A 13,388-nucleotide genomic window follows, 5' to 3' on the forward strand; every position below is an offset into this window, starting at 1 on the left:
TATATATATATATATATATACACTTTTGGTCATTTTGGCTAAAACACCACCAAACATGCTATTCAGTGTCTCTCAGTCTTTTAAAGCAAGTGCTATTAAGCCCAGCTCGTCAAGTATTTGAAGCAATATATAGACGCACACACATCCACACACACCGAATCATACATACACACACACACACACTACTAGAAGCACTCTGGCATAGCACATCAACACAGCAGCCTGTGTCGGTCAGTCTGCAAAGGTCATCACTGGGTGATAAATGTCTTTTTTTCCCCCTAAAAATTGATTTGCATACTCCCTCACCAGCAGGCAAGTCCAGGATTCAGGACAAGAGACTGTGAGATTAAAGAGGATAGGTATGTGTGTGTGTTTTCAAAATATGTCAGAACAAAGTAAATGTGTCGAGCGTAAAAAAACCCGCACTGTACGATTTGCATCACTCTGCTGATTTCCGTGCGTGCACGCACGTGCGGCGGTGAAGCTAACAAGGCTTGTTGACGTTGCACAGCAGCTCGGTGACTTTGATGAGACGGGCCACCGTGCTCTGTGACTCCTCCTGCAGCCGCTGGTTGTTCTGCCTGAGGCTCTGCACCTCAGCCTGCAGCACCGCCTTGTCCTCCTTCTCCTGTAAGACATCGGCACACAACAGAACAAAAAAAAAGCTGTTGCTCAGATGGCTGTGGCAGGAATGGGAGGAGAGCGGCAGGTGCACCGGTGGCTTTAAGCAACTTGTGGGTACAAGTCATAGACTGTATATAACAGTCTCTGTATGCGGTCTTTATATACAGTCTATGGTACAAATAAACACACAGAGTGATGAGATAAAAACAACACAATGTGGTGTGAGCAAGAATAAAGTCGCATCCCGAAACAGCGCAGAAACAATTAGTCAATCACTTGTTTGAAAGAAAAGATTTTTTTGCTGTTGTTGTTGCTGTTTTAGACATTTATCAGGTAAACACAACCAAACATTTGCTGACTTTTCACTGTTGCATATCATTTATTAAAATCAGTGCTTTAAGGGCGTCTTACAGTGGGGTGTAGGGCTGCAACTAGGGGTTATTTTCGTGATTGAAAAGTCTGATGATTATTTTTCATTGAACACTTTCACCGATCGATCACATGCCAGAAACTATGGAAAACAATCACATCAAGCTTGCAAAAGTCCAACTTAATGTTTTTTAATATTGCTTGGTTTTAAAGTAAAACAGAGAAAAGCAGCAAATCCTCATATCTGAGAGGCTACGGCACTAAGAAGCATTCAGTTTCTCTCAATCAACTAATTGTTTCAGCACCAAATGTTCTGTTTTTAGTTTGTTTGTTTGTCTTGTTATTACAGCATTGGAAATTCGGAGGTGAATGATTAGAAAAATATCCATTAGATCTCTCAATGCTGAAAATAGGTATAGTTGCAGTCCTAAACAAGGACTTGAAATAGAAAAAAACTGCCATATGTTTGCTTTGTACATATACAGTACAGGACATATACAGTGTTTGGCAAAAATAATAATAATTAAAAATAAAAAAAATCGCAACACAATGCCCACTTGTCTGTAGTAGCCATCAGATGTGGTTAAAGGCTCCGGAAACGTTGCGTAAAGTGGCCTTTGAGTTCCTGACACATGCCGTTTTCACACATGCTCTGCACCGCCGATCTTTTCTATAAATCACCCGACGGGGTTGCGTGCTCGAGCGGTATAAAGTGCACAAGAACGAGTGATGAGAATCGTGCAGGTAGCTCAGTTCACAGCGAGTGCGTGCCACAAGTCGGGCCTCCCGCTCGCTCTACTCAGGAAGCACCCCTTTCTGCACCGCTTCGAGCATTTCCGCTAGTAAGAACACTTCTGACGTGAGTTAAATACGACAAAAAAGGGGAGCTGCACACAAAAGTCCTGATGTGACTCATCAACATCGTCTGGAGTTCATGTGTGAAAATGGCTACACAGCATTCAGAGGTATCGACATGAAAATAAAAACAAAACAAACCAACAAACAGAGCACATCATCACATTATCAAAGCACTGAAGGAGTTGTCATAAATACATGTAAAAATGTATAATACTGGAATTTCAAAAGAAATCTGATAATAATTTCTGTACACGAAATTATAAATAAATAAATGAATTTTTATAGTGTTTTTTTTTTTGTTTGTTTGTTTTTCGTGTGTATTTAATGCATCTGTATAGCTGTGATTCGACATGAGTAAACAAAAGGCTGCACTGGCAAATGGAAATCATCTCTCCGCAGTGACAGAAGCTTAGCGATTTAAGTGATAGTTTCTTCTACCTGCTGATTTTTCTGCTTGAGCTGAGGATCCCTGAAAAATGTTACCCACAGAGAGAAAAACATTCATGGAAGTCAAAGCACCTTTTGCAGGTCATCCTGCAGCTTCTTCAGCATGGCCTCCAGCTGCGACACCTTCTCCTCCAGGTGGCCTGGAGAGTCACTGCAACAGAGAGCGGCAGTGACACTTTGTCAAAAGCGATCACATGACGATGACTTCATGATTTCCCCCTTTCTAATCCGAACAAATAAATAAATAATATCTTGAAAAAATAAATGCATGAATATAACACAAAGCGTCAGGGTGTTTCAGCATCCCAGCCATCAAATCAACAAAAGCCTGCAGTGGAAAAGTTTTCCTTTCCTCTCGAACCAAATGTGTGAACTTTTCAATTTGCTTGATTGCTCGAGACGCCATCTGTCACTCTGACAGCCTCGGAGCTCGACGCTTTGTCCCTCCTGCCTTTTAATGAAACTTGTAATACTCACACATCAATTTACAGTAATTGCTACATCCGACGAGCAGAGCCGCTCTGAGCGAGCGCAGTCATCCCACGATGCATTTCGTCTGACTGCGGCTGTACATAATAAGTACACCCCACGGAGCGAAGCGAAAGCGGCCTCCCAGCAGTGAATTTAAAGTGCGATAGGTTTAAACGACAGAAAAGGGCAGAAATTGCAGTGTAGCGTGTTTGATCTTTAAAGAAACTTCATTTGGTTTTCATGACGATCACCAAATACGATCTGACAACTGGAAACCCTCCCCCATATATTTATAAATTTGCGTGTTTAATAACACAAAGGTGGGAAAATGCGCTCTAACTGCTGTCAGCGTCACTCCAATTGTTAACTATAATGTGTGCATAACTTGAAGATTTTATTGTTGTGTTTTTGATGTGAACTTGATTTATCAAAGAAATATTCACAACTTTGTTTTTGCTTATCTACTGTTGACATTTGTTTCTGTCTTTGTTTTGTCTCCGGCAGATCTGCAGGACTTTGTTTGTTCAGTCTCAGCATGGAGGAGGCGAACAAGGCCACTGAAGACAAGTAAAAATGGAGCTACAGTTTTAAAGAAAAAAAGCCACAGCAGTGAGTCACACACAGAACTGCATCACCGAGTCAGCAAGGGGCTTCTCTTTATGGCGGCGAGAAGCCATCACGTTGACTCAAACAGCTGGATGTAGTCTAAATAACTGAGTGAGAATAGAGGTGCCGTTCTAACTGAATTGAGAAAAGGGAGTAATTCAGACAAAGGCGCTAACTACAAAGATGTTGAACTGCTTCGGCTTAGACGCACTTTATAGCAACCCACCTCTCCTTTGATTCTTTTGGCTTGCCGTCAGTTTGATCAGCGCCTGCTTGGGAAGGGTCTCCGGCTTTACGGTCTGCGATAAGGAACATTATTCACATTATTATAATGATCATAAGTGATATATACAGTAAATTAAATAAAATGTGATGAGACAGAGATGTGAAAGTTGATGAAGTCAATAAAGATGTTTTGACTCTATGCACTCCTGTCACAAGCTAAGTACGCTCTCACTGCGTTTATAAGAATTAAGAGGGTAAGTAGGAGTCAGATCCTGCTAATCAGTTGCACTTGGTTAATTGTCCATCAGCAGGTGTGATCACGTCTATAAAAGCAGAAGTTTTGGTAGTTTGCTGCACCTACACCTGCACCTTCACATTCAGTTAGCAGCTTAAATGTTAAAGTTGGTGTAGGTGCTAATCATAATAATGTTAAGATTGCAACCGACCAATCACGTTGTTGTGATGTCATTTCTTTGTAATGTGGAAAAAAACCCCAAACACCTTTGTTTTTATATAAAACTCTCGTCTGGAATAAATGGTAAACATTTCAAGCCTTCTTCTTCTTCTTCTTCTTCTTTTTCTTCTTCTTCTTCCTCAAGCATTCTAAATTAATTCGTACAGTTATTAATAACAGTATTAATAACAACTATCAATTTAGGTTTGCTGTTAGCCAAATTAAGGTTACTCATGTTGGTTTTCAGAAAAGTGTTAGCTAACTGCTTGACTAATGCTAAATAAATCTCAGATAGGCTCACTGGTCAATTGGGGTGATGCTTTGAGCTTGTTTTGCAGCCACAGGACTTTTCACTCATCAAGTCGACCGTGAACATTTCTAGAGTCAAATGTGAGGCCATCTGTCCACAGCTAAAGCTTGTATTTTGCAGCAGGACAATGATCCTAAGCACAGCAGCACATCTGCAAAAAAATGGCTGAAAATGGAAAAACTCGGGGTGTTGCAATAAGTCCAGACCTCAACCTGACTGAAAGCTGTGGTGGGAACCTATTAATGCTGTGCATAAAGAAATGCCCGCAAACCTCAATGAACTGAAGCAACATGTAAAGAAGAGTGGGCAAAAATCCTCCACAATAATATGTGAGACAAATAATGTCACACAGTAACCAATTACTTCAAGTTATTGCTGCTAATCGTGGATCTACAAGCTACAGAATCAGGGATGTTCTTAGTTTTTCAGACGACTGCATGCCCCCCTTTTTACAACACTTTTATACAACATGCAACTTTTTGTGCCCAAACACACCAAAGAACACACCAACATTTCTGACATGCTACACACGAAAACTGTTGTGACTGCTCATTTGATGCATTGCTTGCTTGGCACCATGCTCGCATTAGCTAACTGTTCCCAACAAATGATGCCCGCAGGCTGAGGGCTGTTGACATGTCCGGCAGACAGGTAGCATTTGCAATACTGTTTACTGCCAGTTATTTTTTATTCTATTTGTTAAGGTGGTGCAATAACAGTGCACCTGAGCAGTCAATCTGGGAACCCTTATGCTATGTGGCCAAAGGACAAACAACTAGATCACTCATTTAAACATCTATTCCGGATCTGTTTCTTACAGGAGCCCTTGCTCTTCTAAAAAGAGTTTCCAGCATCTTAATTCTGGCTGCAGAGATTTGTTTCTATGCAGTATTAGCGAGGCCAGATGTCGAAGTTCGGCTGGGCTTAAAGTTTAGTCTTTCTAAGTGGTCCCAAAGGTGTTTGATGGGGTGGAGGTGCAGGCCAAGTGGCATTCATCCAGGATGCTTTTAGTTATAGCGCATAATGGGTAGCTAATTAAGGCAATGTTACAGTTATTTACTTACAGTAAAGCGAGTCTATTTTCCTGTGATTGTGCAGAACATTTTAGGAGCTTGATGCATTATTTACAGTCTAATCCACATTTATCAAGTATATATAAACAGTTCCTCACCCTCTCGTGACAAAGCCTCCAGGATGTTGCGGCAGGCTGTGGCCAGGTCAGAAATCGACTGCCACTCCTCCTCAGTCGAATCTGTTGTCTCCGAGAGAACTGTAACACAGAGGAAAAAGTTCACTAAACATGCCTCAGATTATAGGTAACAGCGCAAGAGGACTGGGATGTGTGAAGCAGCTGATTCCTTCTGGTTCTGCAATAGCAAAGAGTCCCCACCTGGGGGTGCTGCTGTGTTACTGCTGGTCAGATTTTAGAGCACAGATGAGCTGATGTGCCGGCTTGGCCATGTCAGACCAACTAAGATGAAATTTATAGGAGCACGCGATCAAAACATAGTACACGAGAGTTACGGTGCAAGACAGGGAGCTTTAATATTTTAATAGTTTTCGTGAGTTTTTGTGAATATAAGAGTTTTAATGACATTGAAGGTAGTGAAAAGTACTGGTTTAAGACATATTAAGAAGCTAAATTTCAATGAGAGAACCCTGCATCCCCCTGAAAAAAAAATATCAGAAGACTCTGATGATGAGAGGATGAGCAAGTGTGCTCTTACAGCAGTTAAATGATGAGTCTCATAGTCTCAGTGGAGGCAGAGCAGATGGTGTAAGAGGGGTTCCTTGAATTGGGGCTGCCTAAAACTCCACCCCTCCCACTACCCATCTGTCCCCCTTTTATCCCAGCCTTGGCAGGGGGTGGCAGCGGAGCAGGGATGATATTAGATTAGCGGAATAGGGGGCAGCGTGGATGAAAGAGGAGGAACAAAGGGGATGTAGTGGGGACTAAAGGGAGGATAATGAAGAGAGGATTTTAAGGCAGAGGAAATCTGGAAAAAGGAATTTGAGGTTAAATCAGGCAGAGATGATTCGCAAACATGTGTAATTGTTGTATTTCGGCTTCATTTAAGCTGCGGCTGTGTCTACTGTTCTGTCTGAATGAGATTTTCCCTTTTAGATTTTGTTATGCACATACAATGAGACTCTAAATAAGCAAGCACTTACTCTTGGTGATGGAGTTATGAAGACTCAGGGCTCGGGAATTTCTTTCAGCTCGGTCCACACTTGACAGCCGCAAAGACGAGAGAGAGGAGTCACTCGCCGAGGCTTTGTCATCGCCAAACTCGGCCCCCATGAACTGAAGACAAGACAGAGTTTGAGATGAAGGAGAGACAACGGTGTCAGAAAGGAGACGGAGAGGTGCTGCGGCGCGCTGTTTTTTCACCTGCTCGTCGCCGAGGGGAACCTTCGGTTTGACTTCCAGGATCAGATCAGGTGTGGCATCCCTCAGCTCCCCGATGTTCTCATAGATGTGGTGTTCAACCTTCAACCCCACGTTGTCATACACGTGCCTGCACACCGGGGCGGAGGGAAAGAGGGTGTTGAAAAAATAACCCCAAAAAACCCAATGAAAATTGGATGTTCAGGCTTTATTTTTTTAAACCAATCTAAAGGTCAAAACAGAAACCAGAGAAGTAATCTCCAGGATGGCTCAGATTTGAGCCTGATTCACATTTACTGTGGCGCACTCGCAGAATTATCTGTCAAATATATCATGTGATGCCGTCCAGTCTAATTTCTCAGTACTACTTTGTGTGACGATAAAAAGAAGTCAAATTCGATTTAGCGAGCAGCAGAATTTAATATTATCCTCATGAATATTTCCTTTATGCACAGCGTTTTCCTCAAGCTGACCAGTGTGGTTAAAGGGATTTACCCGAGACAGATGCGGAGGGGCCTTTGATACTCAAGAAAATGAGGAATGAGTGCACAGTGCAGATCATTATGTAAGTAACCTCTGAATTGAAAGCAAGCTTCATGGCTATCATTCATGACTTGTTTATCCCAGCTGACACTGGGACTGAAATACAGTGTTTTCCTCTGAAATGTAGTCAAGTAGAAGTGAAACATAAATGAAGACTAAAACATATCGCTCGAAATTGAAGGGAGCTCTTGAACAATTTGAATTTTGAAGCACGATATTGATTTCTGCTGACTGCTGTTACATCCTTTTCATTCATCAAGATCCGATTTGCGTTCATTTTTTTGAGTATTATATCCTAGTGTCAGTTTACTACACTACACTTTCTACTTGAGAGAAAATAAAGTTAAAAAAGCAATTTGAACAGGAACATCAAAGTGAGTATACAATGCCAAACATTTAAAAGTGGAGGCGCTAAATTCCCTGAAGATAAAATCAGTCCGTGCCTCAACTTCTGAACCAGAAAAGTGACATAAAAACGAAGTGACGGAGATTTTGCATCATCAGCAGATGCATTTAAATAGCCTCTATAAAACCGAGCTTCTCTTTTTTTCCTTGATTTTCATTTCTTGTGTTTCTTCGTGACGCCGCCGTAACACTTCAAAGAACACCTCTATAAGTTTTAGTCGCACTCACCCCGCGTCGCAAGTGTCGCTGTAGGACAGCTGTTTTTCCAGAGAGTAGCTGCGCGGGAGCTGCGAAGCGCTGCCCTCCTGGCCCTGATTGGCCGGCTGGTCCTGCAGAGATGTGGCTCGTAACAAAGGTAAGCTGGGCATTGTGAGGAGCGAGTACGGATTGCGCTCGCTCTCCACTTTATCGCAGAGCTGCTCTTCGCCTTCGTCGGTCTCCACCTGCGCCTCCTTTGTGTCCGGCTCCTCGACCCCGCCCGTCTTCACATCATCATCCTCTTTTTTTGCCTCCTCCTCTTCCTCCCTTTCGTCCAGCACCCAGGCCTCTCCTGACTGATTCTCACCGGGCTTGCACTCTGCATCCTTGATGGCTTTCAGATACAGCTCAGAGAAACTCCTGCAGAACATGGAGGAAAAAAACATCACACACACAAATTAATTTAAAAAAGCTAACTAAGCTGAAACTAAGATGAGATGGGAGGAAAAATATCGTTGACGTCTTTGTGAGACTTTGCGCTTTGTTGTAACGAAAGAAGAATTTTGAGCATCGGTTACATTTATCTAAACAGTCCCCTCCACAGCTGCTTCTGTCCTGCCTCTGATCTGAATGGAAAGGTGGTGGTAGCAGCAGTGCAGCATGTGACAGTGTGATTAAAGATCATTAAAGGGATTGACTTGCTTCTAGTCAGCTGGTGTGACACTGACTGCAGGCTGTAACCCACTAAAGAGTGAGAGGCGAGTAGCTCTTGTGTTGTTCCGATCTGACCTGTCCCACAAGCCCTGTTCAATACCCACGACTCCCTTCTCGTCCCCACCTGCGAGGCTTGCCGTTCTCGTCCGGTGGGATGACGGTGATGTGGATCTTGTGGGCGGTGCGGAGCAGCCTGGTCCTCTCGTCGAGGCTCAGGTGAACCAGCGAGTGCCCGCAGAGCCTCACCACGCGAGCCCACAGCTGCAGGCCTCCGCTCTCAGCGTAGCAAAACCGCTGCAGCTCCGTCACAAAGCCCTCCTCGTTCATCAGGAAGCCGGGCTGCCCCACTCCGTCGCGCAGGGGTGTGACCTCCAGCGCCTCGCAGCCCCGTGTAACCAGCTGCAGAAGAGCAGATTCGGGTGAAGGAATGAAAAAGACGTAAAATAGTCACGCAGAAATTTCGATTTGGTTCACAGTCACCCACCTCAAGCCTCTGCACCACCTCTCGTATGTCTTCTGCCTGGTTCTCCATCATGCTGATCGACACCGACTCCCCGCGCTCGTAGAAGATATCTAAGCAGGGCCCCCCGTCTTTGGGCTCTGTCACCGCCTTCCAGCCAATGACATCGCGACAGGAGCAGTTGAACACCACCTTGCGCGAGTACCTCTCGATGAGCACCACCGACTCGGTCGACACGGCGAGCAAACAGGGGAGCTTGTGCTCTCCGGCTTCCCATTCATCTATGCTGTTCACCATCACCGCCCACACAAGGGCCCCATTGCTGTGCAGCTCGGCCCCTTTGGCGCCCTTCATCTTGTCTTTGCGCTTTCCGCCCAGGGAGAGCAGGGGGAACTTAGTGGAGGAGTCTATGGGCGTGGTGGTCACGTAGTTTTCCGCCAGGTCCTTCAGGTATTCCTGACGCGTGCGGGTGGCCATGGAGCGGAACTTCTCTGACTTCTCTGCAGCATTTTCAGCGTTGACCGCCTTCGCCAGGAGGAAGTCTCTAAAGGCGGCCGAGCGAGGGAATCGGGCACCTTTGGGGAACAGAGGCCCGAATAATGGGATGTCTTTAGAGCGTGTCACAGCCACCCTGAGAGGAAGAGAAATGAGGAGTGAGGAGAGGGTGCAGCAAGAACATTCAATCTATGTCTTGTTTTGTTTTGGAGTGTTGTTGACAGAGCACACGCAAATACCAGGATGTGACTCTAACACCCGCAGTTTAAAAAAAAATTTTTTTTAGATCGACTAAAAATCCTTATAGCTTACTTAAATCTGCCACTTCTCACACAAAGAACCCAAATCCCTGATTTCCTTTTCCTAAGTGCTTTTTTAATTTTAGCTGCTAGAAAAATGTACAAATTCTCGTTAAACCCCTGAGAATGATGGAGTCAGACCTGTAGTAGGTGTTCTCGGTGCAGGGCTCGTGAACTTGCACGATGATGAAGACGTGCTGGAAATGGGAGCGGATGGACTTCGGAGTAAAGGGCATAGCGCCCGGCTCCTGAAACACGATCGTCACAATGTCGTTACCGATGTGGCGCTTCCGCAGCAACTGATGAGACCAAACAGAAACACAGACATTAATTAAACCAGAGGCCATTGCAGCTAATTAAACCTGAGAACAGTTACCTACCAAACAAAAACATTTAAGGGAAGAGCAGACAGATAATGCTTCAAGACAGGCCTACAAATGAAATAAGCGAGTTCATCATAACAACAATCGTGTTTTACCAATCGGCCCATTTACTCATGATTTCTTCCGTTTTAATGCTCTGTACATGACGCATTAAACGTGAACAAAACAATGACATTTAATCATGTTTATTAGAATAAATAAACTAAATAAGTTGTAAATACTCCTGCGTCTTTTCATCTAAACTTCATTATTCATACTTTGGGAAATTTGTTGTGATTTAAATCGCTTTTCTTCATAGACAAATATATAAAAATAGATTACAAAAACCCAAGATACAAACGCAGGCTTGGCTGTAGATTATTGCACCAAAGCTACCGGAGCCTAAACCGCTGCTGCTGCTGCAGAGGCTGCAGATTAAAGAGGCAATGCAGTGCCTCATCACTGCCATGTAAAATCTTTAATCTATATTAACATGCAATGTCCAGTTTCTTTGCAAATGACATCAAACAGGCTTAAACCCTAGACGGCACGTTAAAACACGACAGCCGGATGAACAGAAGACGGCCTGCGAGGCAGCAGTGAATACCTTCATGGTGGGAGTGAACACTGGGGGGCAGGATTTTTATGTCATGCTTGTTGTGGAGCGCAGAGGCTTTTTCTGCAGCTTTTACTAAAGCACGACGGTACGCAGAGAGCTACGTAATGAAAATCGTGGCTCATTCGGTCTTTTGAAGAATACTGAACAAAGGCTGAAGGAAGACTGCAATTCTGTGGAATTGTGTTGTGATACACAAAGAGCAGGAAAAGGAAACCATGTGTCACGGGCCTGTTAGGTTGTGGCTGCTGTTACCTGCTGTGTGTTGTTGGCTGTGTAGGGCAGCATGGTGGACACATGAAACATAATCTCGTAGTCCTGGTAGCGCGTGTAGAGCGAATGTGTCCCAGTTGAGTCGGCTGCACAGGTACGCACAGAAAGAGACAGACAGGTAGAGATTTAGCAGAATCAGTCAACGTCTCTGAAGGAAGCACTAAACTCAGGCTGTCACAGCCGGGATGAAATGTGTCCCGCTGCTCACTCAAGGGAAAACAGCTCAGAGATAATCAGCAGTGACTATGCTATTTTGCAGGCATTACTCAGATTACATGTGGCTAGATAGGAGTTATCTTCGGCTTTCTGTGGTGCACTGATGCCCTTCGGATAATCGTACTGCGACAAGGTGAGATGTAGCCAATAGATGTGGGTGTAAATGAAGTGTCTGTAGCTCACTCTTGTTGTCCAGCTGAGCTCGGTATTTTTCCCAGCCCTTCAGTCGCACCCGTTCCCCGAGCAGATCCAGAAACTTCTCAAATGCCGGCCCGGAGCTCTCGTTGTTGTACATGTCTTCCTCTGAGCTCTGCCCGGCCCGGCAGTACATTATCCCAACCTTTCGCTGAAAATTCAGCTGGAAGATAGAGAGGCACAAAAGTTATTGAGCACTGAAAAATATACAGAGTTAGAGTGAGAACTCTCATTTCTAGCCTTTATTTGATATTTTACTTTACAGGAAAAGGCAAGGGAGTTGGGTATTACTGAATGTAAACATAATCAAACTCATCACAGCTCCCAAGACTTTTTTAACTGGTCATTTCTTGCAGTTTTACACTTTCCACCCAGATCACTTTGTGTCTATACGCCACTCTGCCTTTAATCATTAGTTTTTATTAAACTCGCTCTTCCACAGCACGTCTTTTGTCCTTTCTTCCTCCCATCACCTCCAACTGGTCGCAGCTAATGGCTATCCTGATGTACTGGAAGTTTTCCTTCCCACTGTCACTAAAATATTTGGTTATAGGGGTTCGTCTAAATGTGTTTTTTTAATCTCTACTGGTGTAGAGCTTTATACCCAGGGGCGTAATATCCAGGGGGGTTGGGGGGGGGGGGGGTGTCAATAATCAGACCCAACCAATATAACCCCCCCACCCAATAAAATTATGAATTATCTTGCATAAATAGGCTGTTGATTTTCTTTATTTATTTCAGGTATTACCAGCAAAATAGTTGCATGTTTAGTCATCGTGGAATTTACACAGATTTATTTATTTATTTTAGACCCCCCCACAAAGTTACGCCGATGCTTATCCCTTACAGTATAAAGCATCGTGAGGGGACAAGTGTTGTTGTGATTTGGCAACATGTAAATAAAATAACATAAAATTGAATTAAATTGAATATATAACTTCAGATGTGGGCTAGAGAGCACCTACAGGATAATGAAGGAGCTTCAGCATTTGGCAGGTTCTGCAATGTCAAAAAAGTCAATAGAAATAAAGAAATATGGGTTTTAAAAAAACGACTTCAATGTTGGGTAATCAGCAAAAAATATTTTGCATCTCACTAATTAAATGTTTGGTACATTTTTATATTTATTAGTACCTTTTGATTTCATTATTTAAATCTCATAATTTGTTTCTTTTGAGTGTTTTTCAAACAAATTGGGACACTAAATGTTTTGGGCTCAGGATGCGTGACAAACAAATGTTAAAATTTTTAATCACGACAAAATATGAAGTGTTAATTAAAAACAAATTGAAATTTGAATGAATCTTACTCAGTCAATAATATTTGCGATAAATACAGAAGAAAAAGCAACGGCTCCAAGTCAAACAATACAGGAGAAAAACAACAAAGTGAGAGCTTTTTGCTTTTTACTCTTTCTGCAGCACATAATCAACTTGAAAACAATTAGCTTACAGCTCCAGTTCTAATGGAATAGAAGCAAATGTAATAACTGGGTTAAATGACCTCTTGGACAGCAGTTGTAGGCTTTTAACATAAAGTGGAGAAAAATACACAAACCCTATCTGATGCCGTTTGACACAATTTACAGTTTTCTGCCCGACACATGCAGCAGTCTTCAGTATCACCGGTGTCACGTTACTCACCCCCTGTTCATCCAGTTTGAGCAGGGTGTCCCGCACCTTGGGGGAGTTTGAGGCCAAGCGAAGGCAGTGCTGGTTCAGCTCAGGCATGATGAACTCCAACAGCCTCTTGGGAGTCAAGCCTCTGGGGGTCGTGTGTCGAGCCGCAGAGGGCACCGACTCCTCCAGGATGGAACCTCGCAGAGTCTTCATCTGCGGACGGGATTCACACTCAACACA

The 13,388-nt window shown here is 43.5% G+C and overlaps 1 protein-coding gene across 6 annotated transcripts in view; it reads right to left on the reverse strand.

Annotated features, from left to right (window-relative positions):
• Positions 1-16: 16 nt before the first annotated feature.
• The window catches only part of sipa1 (signal-induced proliferation-associated 1), a 34,242-nt gene continuing 20,870 nt past the window's right edge, over positions 17-13,388 (reverse strand). For all 6 annotated transcript variants that reach the window (XM_005735494.1, XM_005735492.1, XM_005735497.1 and 3 more), the window contains exons 4-16: positions 13,173-13,361; positions 11,518-11,692; positions 11,101-11,204; positions 10,009-10,166; positions 9,098-9,704; positions 8,738-9,012; positions 7,930-8,319; positions 6,757-6,883; positions 6,537-6,669; positions 5,536-5,634; positions 3,602-3,674; positions 2,371-2,449; positions 17-628 (exon numbers count right to left, since the gene is read on the reverse strand). In XM_005735494.1, the coding sequence (XP_005735551.1) occupies positions 485-628; positions 2,371-2,449; positions 3,602-3,674; positions 5,536-5,634; positions 6,537-6,669; positions 6,757-6,883; positions 7,930-8,319; positions 8,738-9,012; positions 9,098-9,704; positions 10,009-10,166; positions 11,101-11,204; positions 11,518-11,692; positions 13,173-13,361 (2,553 nt within the window). In that variant the 3' untranslated portion in view covers positions 17-484. The remainder of the gene's footprint in view (positions 629-2,370; positions 2,450-3,601; positions 3,675-5,535; positions 5,635-6,536; positions 6,670-6,756; positions 6,884-7,929; positions 8,320-8,737; positions 9,013-9,097; positions 9,705-10,008; positions 10,167-11,100; positions 11,205-11,517; positions 11,693-13,172; positions 13,362-13,388) is intronic.

This window comes from Pundamilia nyererei, unplaced genomic scaffold (assembly GCF_000239375.1).
Source record: "Pundamilia nyererei isolate P.nyererei 1_Seehausen unplaced genomic scaffold, PunNye1.0 scaffold00064, whole genome shotgun sequence".
Lineage (NCBI taxonomy): Eukaryota > Metazoa > Chordata > Actinopteri > Cichliformes > Cichlidae > Pundamilia > Pundamilia nyererei.